This window comes from Dama dama, chromosome 6 (genome assembly GCF_033118175.1).
Source record: "Dama dama isolate Ldn47 chromosome 6, ASM3311817v1, whole genome shotgun sequence".
Taxonomy (NCBI): Eukaryota; Metazoa; Chordata; class Mammalia; order Artiodactyla; family Cervidae; genus Dama; species Dama dama.
The window spans coordinates 25584526-25600547 of record NC_083686.1 but is presented as its reverse complement, the minus strand read 5'-3'; the positions used below and the strand labels follow the sequence as shown (position 1 = coordinate 25600547).

Below are 16022 nucleotides of genomic sequence, written 5' to 3'. Positions count from 1 at the left end.
ACAGATGCGAACACAAGGGGAGGAAATGCAGCCTTGACTGAGGATGGCTGGAATGGGAAAAACCTGACACCTGCTATAACTGGCCATTCACAGGAAGTGCCTGCAGAGGAAGGACCCGGGAGGGAACGGGAGCACCCCACTTCAACCTGGACCTAATCGGAAAGATGCTCTTCTTGCTAAAGGGACCGGGTGTGGTCCCTCTCCCTTCCTCAGAGTCATCATGGTACTGGGACCAAGCTGACAAGCAGGAGGAATTCTGATCATGAGAAAGAGTTGGTTCAGGCCATGGAGCAGACCTGGGGCATCCAGCCAAAGGCAAGAGCGGGCATTCCCAGCATGTCCGAGTGCCACAGCATCCGCAGGGATATCAAGGGACATCTGGTTCACAAAGGAAACTCTTCAGGTGTGTAATCAAGGAGCAAGAACTTTCTGCAAATAGATCTAAGGACTGCAGTACAAGAAAGCCATGTCCCGGTGTGGACGGACTGCAGGCAGGAACAAAGAGAGGCACTTGATGTGGCTCGGCAGTGCCCAACTGACATTTGAAGAGGGATCCCGATGGAAGAGATGAGAACAGAGGTTATTCTGTAACACTGGACAAGGGTTAATTACTTCCTAGGCAGTTCCGGCCCTGGGCGAAGAGAGTGCAAGTCCACAGTGTGAACGGACTCCTAACCACCTCCGCCCCTCCCTGCTGTCACCTCACAGTCAGGGCCAGTCCACCAGTCCTGCCCCTTCCAGTCCTCAGGTAACTTTATAAGGATGGTATCTGCTTCAAGAGGTGTCCCCGACTTTTATTCTTAAGGATAATAGTGTTAATATGTATCAAGCCTCTTCCAAATAGGTGCTATCCAGGGCCCTTTTGTGAATACACTGATTAGCCTGAACACCCCTTTGCAATAGCATTCTCACTTAATAGTGTGCGGGCTCACTCAGTCATGTCCGACTCTGTGATCCCACAGACTATGCAGCCCACCAGGCTCCTCTGTGGGATTATCCAGGCAAGAATACCCTAGTGGGCTGCCATTTCTTTCTCAATGGGATCTTCCTGACCCAGGGATCCCACCCAAGTCTCTTGCGTGTCCTGCATTGGCAGGCGGGTTCTTTACCTCTGTGCCACGTGGGAAGCCCTCACTTAGAGTACAACTAAGAACCTCAAGGCACAGGGATACTAAGACTGCACTGGGATGGAATCTGGATAGCTGACTCTAGACCCCCTGCTTCTCTTTCTAAAACGGTGGGGAAGCTTTAGTGAAATCCATTTCACCTGTAACCTACCTTCACTGATCAAGGCTGTTGTAATCGTCACTACTGAAGACATGCATGTCCTCCAAGAAGCACGTGGCCTAAATAAGAAGTTTGCCTGAGTTGTTTTTTGGGAACTTGGAATCAGCTGTGTCTAGTTCCAGCTGAGCTGATTAAGCCTGGATGGGACCACTGGCCCTTCAACCAGGCATGCTCGAGGGTCCCGGCAGTGCCCTTTTGAAGGCGCAGAGCCTGTAGCCTGGTTACGCCTGCTCAGAGCCACGATTACCGCAGCGTTTCCTTATCCTCTCCCCCCAACCCCTCTCGCAGCTCAGATGCCCCGCTTCTTTCTCCCATAAATACCTTGAACCCCTGCCTTCAGGGTTTGAGATTTGTTCTTCAGCCTCCTCACTTGGCTGCCTTGTGAATAAACTCTCTCTCTGCTGTAAACTTTGGCATCTGAGCATTTTGGCTGCAAAGCTAGGGCAGAGGGAACCTGGTTCGGTAACAAATACGGCACACCAGCCAGGAGATAAATCCAGACGGACCTGCTGCCCATGGTTGGTCAGCCTGTTGCCGGTCAGCCTGTGGGTGAGTCCAAACAGCCCCCTTGTCCGTCTGTTCCAGGGAGGATTCCCTGGGTTTCCTGGCAAGGCGCAGCCAACATTCAGTGCTTAGTTTTGTAGCAAGGAGGTGATTTGGGGTTGGAAGACGTCTTGGGGTGAGAAGACGTCTTTTGGATGAGTAACCCTGTTCAAGAAATTCACTTGAACCTGGACTGATTGGCAGTTCTGACCTCCATACCTGAGTTAGAAGCCCGGGGCCCATCTGGGCTTTGGTTTCATTTTGGTCTTGTCCATGTCCATCTGTATCTGATTAAGTTAATGACTGGCAATTGGGGATTCAACTTATTGGTGACAGTAACAGGGACCCTTGGAAAAATTTCTTTGCTGCAACCACCTGGAAGTTTAGTCCATTCAAAAGGGGGAAAATTTGATTCAGTTCCCCCTGGAAACCCTGGAACGTGATTTACTACATCCCTGCTGTCACCTGATAATACTTCAGTTTTACTGTCTGGACACCAGGCACAGATGAATATCAATTTATGCACACCTTAAGGGATAGTAATCAAACTGTAGAAGATATTCATCCAGGAGTCCCTAACTCATACACTCTGCTCACTACATTTTCTGGAGATTTGTGTTGGCTTACTGCATTAGACTTGGATTCCCTTTTTTTGTATACCCATGAGTTTTGAATCCTTAGAATCTTTAGATTTGAATAGTAAGATCCAGATACAGAAGTTCAGCAAGAATACTGCTGGATAGTAGTCCCACAGGGATTTTTAAAATACTCCCACGATATTTGGAGAAATCCTGGCAAAAGATTTGAGGGACCCTCAGCTAATCGAGGCAGCCTTGATCCAGCTTGTGGATGATATTCTGATTGCTAGTAAGACAAAGGGCACCTCAGACCAGAACACAGTTTTGACCTTGAACTTTTTGGTTGAACGAGGCTATAAGGTGTTCAAGAAAAAGTCATACTTTTCTGCCCTCTGCTAAATATTTGGGTTTTGAACTCTCACAGGTACAAACTTGCTCTTTGACAGAGGAAGCTCTAGCCAAGATTGCCATTCTTACTACCAAGAGAACCGCAGGGGGACTTCCCTGGCTGTCAAGTGGTTGAAACTCTGAACTTCCACTATAGGTGGCATGAGTTCAATCCCTGGTGGGGGAATTAAGGTCCCACATGCCATGCAGCACAGTCAATACATAAATAAATAAATAAACTTCAGGGATTCCTAGGGATAGCCAGGTTCTGCCTCATCTGGATCCCTAATTTTGGACTCATTGCAAAACCCTTTTAGGAAGCTCTTTTAAATGAGGTTTCCCTGGTGGCTCAGATGGTAAAGAATCTGCCTGCAGTGCAGGAGACCCAGGTTCAACCCCTTTGTCGGGAAGATCCCCTGGAGAAGGGAATGGCAACCCACTCCAGAAATCTTGCCTGGAGAATCCCATGGACAGAGGAGCCTGGTGGGCTACAGTCCATGGGGTCACAAAGAGTTGGACATGACTGAGTGACTAACACTTTCACTCTAAAGGAGGAGACATGAATCTCTAGACTCAACTAGGGAAATGCTATAGTGCATTCCAGGTTATCAAAGAAAAAACTAACAGACCTGGCTTTAGGTCCTCCAGATATCAGAAAGCCCTTTGACTTATTTGTTCATGAGAGACAAGGAATCAGCCTTGGAGTCCTGACTTGGAACCTGGGTAGCATAAGGAGCCTGCTGAGTATTTATTAAGGCAATTAGATACAGTTACTAAGGGATGGCCATTTTTTCTTTGGGCTGTAGCAGTGACCTGTGATCTTTTACCAGAAGTGGAGAAATTTATATTAGGACAACCTGCCACAGTGCATACCCCTCACTGTTTATTTCTCCTCCTAGAACAGAGGGGGAGGATATTGGTTAACTTCAGGAAGATGTGCAAAGTATCAGACTATATTTTTGGATAATCCTAATGTTACTCTGAAAGCAGCCTCCATCTTGCATCCTGCCACTCTGCTCCCAAACAATACTGAAGAGCTTATGCATGATTGTATTCAGATAATTGAACCAGTCTATTCCAGCCATCCCGACCTGATGGACCAGCCACTGGAGAACCCAGACCTTGAGATGTTCACAGATGGAGTCAGCTTTATGGACCAGGAAGAATGCAAAGCTGGGTATGTGGTGGTAACTCACCAAACTACCCTGGAAGCAGAAGCCCTTCCCCCAGGAATCTCTGCACAAAAGGGAGAACTAACAGCCCTGATGAGAGCCCTCCATCTATGTAAGGATAAGAGAGTAACTGTTTTCACTGATTCTAAAGTATGCTTTCTTGGTGGTCTATGCTTATAGGGCCATTTGGAGAGAGGACTGTTAATTGCAGGGAATAAGGAACTTAACCCTGCTGAAGAAATTTTAACCTTATTAGAAACTGTCATGGAGCCAAAAGAATGAATGTCCACTATTCAGGACATCAGAAAGCAGATTGTGTGACTGCTGGAAGGAATAATCTAGCAGATCAAACAGCAAAGCCAGCAGCCAGGAACACCTAGGTCCCCAGAGTTGGCTCTGGTCGCCGATGTAGATCAGGTAAGATGCTATCTAATTTCCTGAAGGTTTAAGGCCAACGAATGGGGATCTGATTGGAGTCCTAGTCATTCTCAGGATGCTGACTCTAGGAAGGCTGGGTTTACAATGGTTCAGGTCCTTGTACCTGAACACCTTGCAGAAGGTGTAACATGATGTACATCCGAGTACCCACTGTGGAAGACACAGCACCCTCTAGTGGATTCGCTAACTTAATACAGGACCAAACATGCAAAGGACAATTCAAAAGCTGATACAGAAATGCAAGGTGTGTGCTAAAAATATTCCTAAAACTGGGACACTGCCTTTAATCAAAGGAGTTCAGACCCCAGGTACTGGACTGGGAGACAATTAGTGACTTCACTGTGATGCCAATAGTCACTGGAAACCTTAGGCCCTTATTAGTCATTTGTGAACACTTTTACTGGTTAGATAGAAGCATTTCCTTGCTGGCCTGAAAAAGCATGAGGTTGTTAGAGCTCTCCTAAAAGAAATAATTCCTAGGTTTGGGTTACTTATGTCCATTTTGAGTGACAATAAAGGGGCCTTTATAGCAAGAATATTTCAAGAAGTATCTGGAGCTTTAAACCTTCTTTGGAAATTACATGCTTCTTGACAACCCCAATCTACTGGCAAAATGGAAGAGGAATCACAGTCTTAAAAAGACTATGGCTAAAATTTGTCAGGAGATTACTTTAACCTGGGATAAAACCTCACTGGTTGCCCTACTTCCAGTTGAAAATAGCCCTTAGAAGTGAAAGTTGCTCAATCGTGTCTGACTCTCTGCGACCCCCATGGATTATACAGTCCATGGAATCCTCCAGGCCAGAATACTGGACTGGGTAGCCCGTTCCCTTCTCCAGGGGATCTTCCCAACCCAGGGGTTGAACCCAGGTCTCCCACATTGCAGGTGGATTCTTTACCAGCTGAACCACGAGAGAAGCCCAGGCCTTAGAAGCAGGTGCCAGTTGAGAAGCTATGAGATGTTGTTCTAGAGACCTTCCCGTTGTTTCAGAAATAGTTTGCGATCCAGAAGGAATTCAATTAAGGAACGTAGATACTGTCAGGTATGTAGGATCGTTGGAAGCTACTTTCACTGCTCTACGTACGTTTACTTCTAGCAGATTAGTGTTTCCCACAGATGTTCGCTTGTGCCACTGCTGTCCTGGAGACTGGATCCTGTGGGAATCTTGGGAGAATAAACATCCAGAAGACAAGCCCAAGCGCTGGCCCTGATTGCTCATGTGCATCTCATAAAATGCTATACAAAGTATTTTCCTGAAGACTTAAGGCCAATGAATGGGGATCAGAGTGGAGTCCTAATCATTCTCAGAATGTTGACTCTAGGAAGTGTGGGTCTGTAATGGACATGGCAAGGTCCTTGAACCTGAACAACTTATGGAAGGTGTTATTATTTTTAGCACATACCATGCATTTCTGTGGTATCACCTAGCTGGACTGGACCTTATGAGGTGATACTCATAACTCATTTCCCTGGTGAAGTTGAAGGGAATTTAGCCATGGATCCATCACACTGGAGTTAAGATGGTCCCACAGAGATCAAAGGAGCCACCACATCCTGCCTACAGGAATGCACTACGTTCTGACCAATGGGATGAGAGCGGAAGAGATGTTTGCAACTTCTTCACTATGTCTTTAAAGGGTAGGATATTCTTCTTCCCTTCATTCCTTTACTGTATTGCTTGGAACGCAGGTGTGGTGGCAAGCTATCTTGAGCTATGCACATGAGGGCATGGGGATGACACTCTAAGGATGGCAGAGTTAACAAGACATAAGAAGCCTTGGCGCCTGGACAACCTAGTACACAACGCTGCCATACCAGCCAAGAAGTGCTTGCTTCCAGATTCTGACTCAGGTCTGTCTGATTTTAAGGTCACACTCTTTCATTTATGTCTCATAACAGAAGGAGAAGAGGGCGACAGAGGATGAGATGGTTGGATGGTATCACCAACTCAATGGACATGAATTTGGGCAAACTCTGGGAGATGGGGAGGGACAGAGAGGCCTGGTGTGGTGCAGTCCATGGGGTTGCAAAGAGTCAGACACCACTTGGCAACTGAACAACAACAGCATAGCCTTCTACAGTAAGTCTCTGTATATATGAACCTCCAGGTTGCAAACTTTCAAAGACATGCGTGACAGCCCGTGTATACCAGCTGTCATACTGTACTACTGTACTTTTCAAGGCACTGTCCTTAAGATTTAAAGTGTTTTTTGTGTCTGTTTTTTATGTATCTATTATTTGTGTGAAAAATACTATAAACCTATTACAGTACAGCACTATATAGCTGATTATGTTGGGAACCTAGGCTAACTTGGGATTCACAAACAAACTGGATTTATGAATGTGTTCTTGCAACCAAATTCGTTCGTATGTACGGGACTTACTGTACCTCAGTTAGAGTTGCCCAAAGTAGACTGGCTTATGTGGAATGAGTTCTTTGTATTTGGAACTGCTCAAGGATGTCATAGCAGGGATTCATTCCTGGGTAGATAGGCAGTTGGAGGAGAGAGGCTATAATATACAATTCAAGGGTAAGAGTCTATGATTAAAAGAAAACAGAATCTTTGCTTCTTTTTTTGGCTGCACTGCACAGCTTGCAGGGTCTCAAATTCCTGCAGTTAAACTCAACAACCATGTTTTAAGCACTTACTGTATGCAAAGAAAGTGATATCAGAAATACAAAATAACCAGAGATGGTATTAATACTTGTCCTAGAGGAACTTAACAAAAACAAGCAGGAGGTGGGGGTGTGTAAAAAAACAGAATATCTTATACCCCAAAAGTTTCCATTTTTTCTGTTTCATTTTGGAAGTGGAAAATTAGAAAGCAAAGGTTCTAGGGAGTTCGCTGGCAGGTCCAGTGATTAGGACTCGAGGCTTTCAACAGTGGCACTAGCTGCCATTCCCCACCATCATCCATGGCAAATGTTAATGGACCACAGTACACCTGCTCCAGCGGTGGATTCCCAATCCTCTGTTCAAAGATTTAATGGATTCTCTTAACAGCCCTTATTAGTCAGCTGGAGTCAGCATGGAGTCAAGATGACATCTGTTTTACATTTGCTGGCAGTGACGCCTGGCATTATACAGAAATCCACATTATTTTAGCGCTCAGTCAGTACCTTGTGCCTGTCTAGTTTAGCCAAGAGCTCCAAGTCAGTCCTGTCTGACACTCCACCATGAAGAATCAGGACTTTCTCATCAACCAGAGTGGCCAGTGGAAGCCAGCAGAACACATCTTGCAGTAGTTTTAGTATTCTCTTGCCGTGGATCTGAAAACACGATACTAAGTTTTAAAAAATTCACTTGATTTATCTGCACTGAGAGAAACTTTTGCTTTTAAGAGCTGCATACCTTATATTTATGCATCACTTCCTTGGTAAAACCATATCTAGAGTTAGAAGCAGAAACAGATATTAAATTTAGTGATATTAAGTATGGCACAACTGCATTTTTATCAAAATGCATATTGTATATGTATACCTATGGCTGACTCATGTTGATGTATAGCAGGAACCAACAAAACACAGTAAAGCAATTATCCTCCAATCAAAAATAAATTAATTAAAAATATATATATAGAAAAAACATTGCAAAATAATTGCCAACTATTTAAAATTATATTATCTGTGGGTAGAAATATGGGATACTTTAATTTTCTTTTGCTTATCTATATTTTGTACTTTTTCTATAGTGAACCCTTACGGTCTGTATGATTAAAGTGTTTGGCCATGTGAAAACAAATGTAATAGTTTTACTAGAATAGTAGGATAATGTGTAAACTTTTAAGAATATCTTTTAAAATGGTATATATTGTGTATTCCACTTTATAAACTTGAAGACTGCTTTTAAAATGCATCTAACAAATAAGACGCTCTGGAAAAATAACTTCACAGCTGCAACCAGTAAAGACCAAATCCCCCAGCATGTTTTGGTCTGTACCGTAAGTTCACCATATGGTCCTCATGGTTTCCTCGGTTAAGATGGAACTCTTTTGGGTAAACCAACATGAAGGCAAAGAGAACCATTAGGATCTCGACTGAATCCTTCCCTCGGTCCACAAAGTCGCCATTGAACACATAGGCCCGCTCTGGTGATGGGAGGCCGTTCTTCCCAACGAGGAGTCAAGTCCAAGAAGAAGCAGCGGGAGGAAGGAAACAGGAAATCGGGTCAAGCCATTGTGCCTCTGACAGTCACATCAGGCCTGAAAGCCAGTGCTGTGCTGTCTGGCTCTTTTCCAAATGGGAAATTTCAGTAAAAGATGGAAATATTGGGAATACTTTCTGTTGGTCTCATATTTCCTCTCTAGCCAGGCTGAGGTTATGACATGCTCACCAAAATAAATGTGTTCATTATCCAAACCTTGCCAGGTGGTTTGTGCCAAGGGCACTGAACTTGTAATTCCAAGGCTCGTTTTAAGTTCTGGCCACTCTGTCTCTAACTGGCAATAATAATACTAGCTGCCATACATTTCTCAGGATTTAACAAGACAATACATCAGAAAATGCTTTGTGTTAATTACATTAGTGGAATATTTATCACTATGCAGAGCATTTGGTAACTAAAAATAGGTATGATAATGGCTTTTAGTTGCTTTGATAATAAATAATTTTCTCTATTTAGTACTTGATTTTCTTTTTTTCAAATAATGATTTTATTAACCATAGATTTTCTCTTTTTTAAACAGTCTACAATGGGAACACATGTAAATCCATGGCTGATTCATGTCAATGTATGGCAAAAACCACTACAATATTGTAAAGTAATTAGCCTCTAACTAATAAAAATAAATGAAAAAAAAAAAAGAAAAAAAATAAACAGTCTACAAAAATACACTACAATATAATGCAATAATCATTTTTACATTCTGCATTTGCTACATAGTAGCAAATATTACTCTAAAATATTTTAAAATACAAGTAATACTTAAGCATTTTTTAATAGATACTGTATGTGAACTTCTAAATTAAACCTCAGAACAAGACAGGAACATAATTTGAGGGTTCATACCTTATAAAATATAAATATTAAGTCATCCAACTGGCCATGTAAATCTCCTAACAAAGAAAAAATATCAGTTTTGATTGATCTTCACCATTGTTTCTAATTTTTACTATAAAAAAATACTCATTGTATACCTAAAACTAATGCAATATTATGTCAGCTGTAACTCAATTTAAATAAAAATATCCAGGAAAACCTGATAAACTTATGGTCACTCATTTTTCCATATATAAGACAGGGACAAATAATTAGCTGCTTCCTAGGTGGTTAAGTGGTAAAGAATCTACCTGCCAATGCAGGAGACGTGGGTTCAATCCCGGGTCAGGAAGATCCCCTGGAGAAGCAAATGGCTACCCACTCAAGTATTCTTGCCTGGGAAATTTCATGTACAGAGGAAATATAGCCTGGTGGGCTACATAGTCCCATGGGTCAGAAAGAGTCAGACATGACTTAATGTCTCGGTGTTAATGTCTTCCCTGTTGCAAGGTTAGTTACCATTGAAAGCAGAAAGCATAATATTTCTTTTGTATGATTATCACAAACAGTAAATGACATATTTTTACTAAAGCAGAAATGGGACAGAATGGTGTAGGGCTAAAAGCCTGGATGAGAACTGGAGAGGTTTTTGCCCCATCTTAAAGTAAGAAGCTGGTATTCACTGATGTGGGTCAGTATTATAACATTTTTCAAGAAGTTGGAAATCTAGATTTTAACATGAAATCCTCCCAACTTTCAAATGTTGGAAACTAGAAATCTAAGAAAATTTTGAAGCAGACAAGACATATCGCAGGCTGCGTGTGGCCCTGGAAGTGCTAGTTTACAGCCCCTGTGTGTTATAGTTTCCCCTATAATGGATACTAAAACATCACTGATCATATAAGGAGATGGAGAAAGTTATCATCAACGGGATTTCTCTTTAAGAGTAAATGTAGATGGAAGGAATCATTTGCTAGGTATTTAGACCTGTTCAGGTACAATAAATAAACTGTCTTCTAACAAGCAAAGGTCTAGTTATTTGCTGGGATTCTGTTCTGAATGGACAGCATCAGTTTGGGGCCAAATCTGAATCTCTTGGAAAAAGTCAAGAAGAGGCTGGGCCCTCTGGCCCACAGTTCTTCAAGGCGCCAGCCCTCCCCACCCCATTTAAGTAATTGTGGAATAAATATGTAAATATATTCAATGTGAAGGCATGACGCTGGCCTGCCCACCTGGCCATCAGGACCCCTCTAGCCCTCCCCTCTCTCTCCCACAACAGGCAGAATTTTCTGGCTCGTGTCCAGCGCATAAAGCCACTTCTGACCGGCTCTTACCACATACTGTGATTTCCTCGCTGTAACAAGTGGAGACCCGGTTGATGTTTGGCAGTTGTACCAGGTGTTTCCTGGCTTCGTGTAAAAGATTCAAGACATAGCGAGCATGGAGCCTCTACTAGGAGGAAGAGCAGGGAGGGGACAAAACAACACATATTCATGAGGGCAGACGGGTCACACGTTTACCACTGAATGACCCTAGGACCGCGTTAAGTGACCTTAGTAAACTGCTCCTGGGACCTGTGCACAGATCGTTTCTTTTTCACTCATCTTCTGCCTTTCTTCATGTTTTTCATCATCCTTTAAATACTGAACCAATGTCCTCTTCCTGCCTACTCTGTGTAACCCTTCCTTGCCTTTAGCTAGGGAGAAACATATGATTGTTTTATGAATAAGTGCCTCTACGCTGATGGTATCAGTGATCCTGACATTACTGGGAAAATCATCCCAGCTTCTGCAGTGAATTATCTTCGTGTGAAATAAGGGGAAGGATTGGAATCTGGCCTAAGAGCCAGAATCTGGCCACTTCTCACTACCTCTATGCTGGGGTTTCAAGCTTGGACTATATTGCAGTAGTCTCTTGACCCACCTCCCTGTTTCATCCCTGGCTCCCTACACTCTATTCAGCAAACAGTATGATTATTTTAAAAAGAAAGCTGGATTATATCATTTCTGTGCTCGTGGTTTCCCCATCTCCTTCCAAAGATTGAGTCTAGCCGACTTACCCCTCTATCTCCATCTCCTGACGGTTTTCTCCTGGTTCCCTCCTCTCCAGCCCCAATGGCCTTGCTGATGTCCTGGAGCAGTCCAGGTGAGGTCCTGCCCAGGGCCTTTCCATCTATTCCCCCTGCCTAGAACTCTTTCCGCAGATGTACACGTGGCACACTCCCTCGCCACATTCGACCCTTGCTCAGAAATCACCTTTTCAGTAATGCCTTCCCAGATCACTCTGTAAAATTGCCATCTCTCCCACTGGAAACTTAGTTTATGCTGTGACGTAGCTCTACCACCTAATATATTACATATTACATATATATATATATATAATATATATTACATATTATACATATATATTACTAATTTGTTATTTATTATGTCTCCCCACTAAAATGTCAGCCCTCTGTGGGCAGAGATTTGTGTCTGTTTTGTTCACTGTTCAGTGTAGTATCCGGAACAGTGCCTGCCCATAGCAGTGCTCAATATCTGTGAGATGAATGAACAAAGAGATTACACGATTAGGAGGAGGGGTTTTCAATATATAAAAACCGGCTGATCACCCACAAGGTCCTGGCTAAGAAAAGGGCGAGTGGATCTCTCCAGCGGACCCCTGACACGAACACCCTAAATCCAGGGCCATTCCTTTAGCATTGTGTCCACTCTGCTGCTACCCTTTCCGTGGGATTGCTGGTGATGCAGGATCCTGGTGTGGGCTTACCTGTTTCCGTCTGAAAGCTTCCACCAGGGCAGTTGCGTGGTCAGGAAGGAGCGGGAAGGAGAGGCGTGGCCCTGTGTAGCTGACCGGTACCTCAATGGACTCATAGTCACCGCAGTTCTCCATTTCGGAGTCCTGGGGGGATCGCTGCTCAGTGAACATGCGGGTCAGGAAGTCCCCTAAGCAGGCGAGAAAGAGTGGGCTGGCTTAGAGCAGACCCGCAGGCTCGGGAAATAGAGTCCGTTCCCTGGACTGCACTTGAAGGGGAAAGGAGAAGGCAAGGTCGTGGGAAACTAGGATGGGCAGGAGAAAGGTTTCATCATGTCAAATCCATTTTACTTTTATTTTAAAAGACTGACTGACTTAGAAAGTACAGAGATTTAGGGGCTTAGGTTGGTAAGCAGGAGGAAAGGGGTACTGGGGAAATGAACATATTTTCAATAGGTTTCCCATGTTTTTCCACATTTGCTTCTTTTTGTCCCCCTTCTCTACAAGGATGGTGTTGAAAAAAAATTAATGCACATTTAATTTTCTTAAAATTTTAAGTGGAAGTTCACAGGCACTTCTGGGGTACTTAGTACGGCAGATGCCTCAGACTCTTGGGCAATTGATTTCCAAAGGCCGCCGCCCTAGCATCGCTGCCTGAGGGCTTCCCCTGGATCAGCAGAGAGGCCGGACGCCTGTCAATGATCCTTCCCATCCGCCCCTCCCAGCAGCTCCCACCAGTGACTCTCAGGACTTGACAGAGACTCCAGTTCCCGCTGCCTTCAGGTTGGAGGCTTCCTGGGCTGCGTTTTGCATTATTTCCCTGACAAACTGCCGGTTTAGTTACCCACTCCTTTACTGCATACCTCCCCGTTTCTGAGCCCCTCCTCCACCTCCCAGTGTTTCCTGTATTTACCAGATAAACTCCTTGTGCTCAAACTTGTCTCCTTCTCAAACTCGTGTGCTTCCAGGAGAACCTCCTCGCTCATTCCCTGGCTGTCACTAGATTCACATTTTCACTCCCCGGGCACCCCCCACCTCCCCCTGATGTCTCTGGCCCTCAGCCCGGAGGACCTGCCGGGGGGCAGTTCATACTCACTCTCGTTGTGACTGCTGGGGGTGAAGTGATCCACAAGGTAGCTGAAGAAATTGTGGAGCTGCAGAGAAACCCAAGCAGATGTGGCTTTAGAGACAGAATGGGACCCCAGGGGTGATCCACAGCCTTCTAGGCCCCTTGGGGCATGCTGCCCCGGGGGCTGAGAGGCAGGGCTGGAGGCGGTCCCGTCCCACATCCCGGCGCACCTTGACCTGGTCCTGCTGCCCGGCGTACTCGATGGACTGGAAGATGCTCCAGGTGCACTGCCGCCTCATCTCCAGGCGGGCCATGTAGCGTCGGTACCACCGCTGGATCAGGGCCGCTGCCTTAAAGGCTGGGACACAGATGGAAAAGCCAGTTTGTGAGATGGGGCTCCTGGGGCCTAGCGGGGAGCTGAGGGTGGCAGGGGCAAGATGGAGGAAAAGCACTACATTTTGCCATCAGATAGGAAGGATTTGTCCCATTGATGGCCAGGGAGCCCGATTCCGCCTTCTGGCCCCCATCCCTCCTTCAGTCTTACCTGTTAGTTATACTCATATCACTGGAGGGTTATTGGAATTCCCACTGTTTGATGAAAACATTTATACATGTAGAGGTGGAAAGCTTCGATTCTGAGAAGGACATGTAAACTGGGGCGGCTGCACGGTTGCCGTACACTTGAAGAGTGGGAAGATGCATGTATTACTCAGCCATTAACAGAGAATGAAGTTTTGCCACGTGTGTGTGTGTGTATGTGTGTGTGTAACCTGGATGAACTTGGAGGGCATTATGTTAAGTGCAATAAGTCAGAGGCAGGCAGATACTGTATGATATCACATATGTGGAATCTAAAGAATACAACAAACTAGGGAATATAACAAAAAGGAAGCAAACTTGCAGATCTAGAGAACAAACTAGTGGTTGCCAGTGGGAGATGTAAGTGGGGAAGGGCAATATAGAGGTGGGGAATGTGAGGTACAAACTATTTGGTATATAATAAGCTACAAGGATATATTGTACAACACAGGGAATATAGCCAATATTCTATAACAACTGTAAATGGAAATTCACCTTTGAAAACCATATAAAAAAATAAATACATTCAAACACACACAAAAAAATAAATGGAGTGGGATAATGCAGGGGTCACAGGGTGGGGAGGATATTTTGATACCAGCTGGCTCATATGGTAAAGAATCTGCCTGCAATGCAGGAGACCTGGGTTTGACCCTTAGGTTGGGAAGATCCCCTGGAGAAGGGCATGGCCACCCACTCCAGTATTCTTGCCTGGAGAATCCCATGGACAGAGGAGCCTGGTGGGCTACAGTCTGTGGGATTGCAAAGAGTCGGACATGACTCATAACAATAGACAGGATGTCAGGAGTCTGGTTCTGAGCCTGGAAATGCCCTGACCAGCTATGTAGCCTCAGTCCAGTCAACTTTCTGGGCCTCAGAATCCTCATCTGGAAAAGGAGATGAACTAGATGATGAGTGGGGGGAATAGACATACACACATGCATCACTACATTCTATCATGTCAGGTGGGAGTCAGTGGTTGCTGTCCCCACATTCACTCTATCCCTGGGGCTTGTATCCCCATCATCTCACATCCAGGATGGTGCTGACTATCTAATCTGAAGGGCAGTCTGTGGATTTAAGACCTGTGCGGGGTGCTCATGTACTGCAGGATGGCTTGAGGAGGTTTCATTCTTTCTTTGAGCTTTAGGACCTGCAGTCAACTACTGTGCCAGAGAAGAGGACAGCTGTCCACAGGAGTAACTAGACTCTCCTTAAACTCCTGGGCCTGAAAGTGCCCCCAGGGGATGAATGGAGCCTTTGTGGATAAAGCTGGATTACAAAGGAAACCCAGCAGGTTCACTCAGGTCAACCTCGTGAAAAGCAGACCGATTGATTTAACATATTTAGCTGGCATTAGAGAGCTTGTGGAGTTCTTGCTGATATCCCTAAGAGGAGATCCAACAGTGAGTGGGAAAAGAGAACTTGAGAGGAATTTAAGCAAAGCTGAATTTGATCTTCCGTGAGGAAAACAAATGTCATACACTAAGTACGTTCCAAAGGCACTCACAAAATAATAAGTGACAAAGACTAAATTATGTAAATCCCCATTCAGAATAGTGAATGCAACATCCAGAATAAGTGGTCCTTACCTAAAGTAACTCTTTAGGAATTCAGGGCAAACACACAGACATCTGCTCCTCACTATGGCTCTTACATGGAACCCAGGAATCTGCAGGTTTAACAAGCTCCATGCATCATCCTCACTTGTGCTGAAGTGTGAGCAACACTGAGGAACATCACGGCCACCAAGTTTCCGTGAAAATGTTATTTGCTAACTCCTTGCCTCAAGCATTTTAAGGCAAATGCTGCCGACTAGACATAACCTCAGCTCCGCTTCGGCTGCTCAAGGCAGGGAAAGCGGGTAGTACCTCTGTGTCTCTCTGTCTTCTCTCCCAAGCCTCCATCTAGAACCCGGGTTACCTTTCACTGAGATGGCCGCCATGAGGTATAGCATAGTTTAAGGACCTCTACTCCATCTTCCGTTCCCTAAAGTGCAATAGAAGATGCTCGGGTTTCCCTTCCTTGGCCTTGGGCAGAGTACATCCTATGGGAAAAGTGACAGACACACCTGGCTGCGAAAATTCCACACCAAGGACCAGGCAACCACATGGGGAGACAGAGGCCCAGGTGAAGAGCCATCCCGGAAGCTGAACTCCAGCTGCAGCTGTCCTGAGGATCACAGGCAAACCATCAAGCTGGGCCCTTGGCAAATTCCTGACCCACAAAATCACG

General features: G+C 44.9%; 1 protein-coding gene and 1 long non-coding RNA gene across 8 annotated transcripts in view; one reads left to right on the top strand and one right to left on the bottom strand.

Moving 5' to 3' along the window:
- Nucleotides 1-9594, top strand: part of LOC133058796 (uncharacterized) — a 58187-nt gene extending 48593 nt beyond the window's left edge. For 3 of the 7 annotated variants that reach the window (XR_009693380.1, XR_009693382.1, XR_009693381.1), the window contains exon 3: nt 5-9594. This is a non-coding gene — a long non-coding RNA (uncharacterized LOC133058796). The remainder of the gene's footprint in view (nt 1-4) is intronic. The other 4 variants (XR_009693384.1, XR_009693386.1, XR_009693385.1 and 1 more) reach the window with 4 other exon arrangements.
- PPEF2 (protein phosphatase with EF-hand domain 2) overlaps nt 1-16022 on the bottom strand; it is a 44077-nt gene that overhangs the window by 14371 nt on the left and 13684 nt on the right. Inside the window, exons 3-10 of the mRNA XM_061145770.1 lie at nt 13439-13566; nt 13236-13293; nt 12155-12330; nt 10720-10834; nt 9416-9462; nt 8348-8514; nt 7760-7796; nt 7528-7677 (exon numbers count right to left, since the gene is read on the bottom strand). Of these exons, the coding sequence (XP_061001753.1) occupies nt 7528-7677; nt 7760-7796; nt 8348-8514; nt 9416-9462; nt 10720-10834; nt 12155-12330; nt 13236-13293; nt 13439-13566 (878 nt within the window). The remainder of the gene's footprint in view (nt 1-7527; nt 7678-7759; nt 7797-8347; nt 8515-9415; nt 9463-10719; nt 10835-12154; nt 12331-13235; nt 13294-13438; nt 13567-16022) is intronic.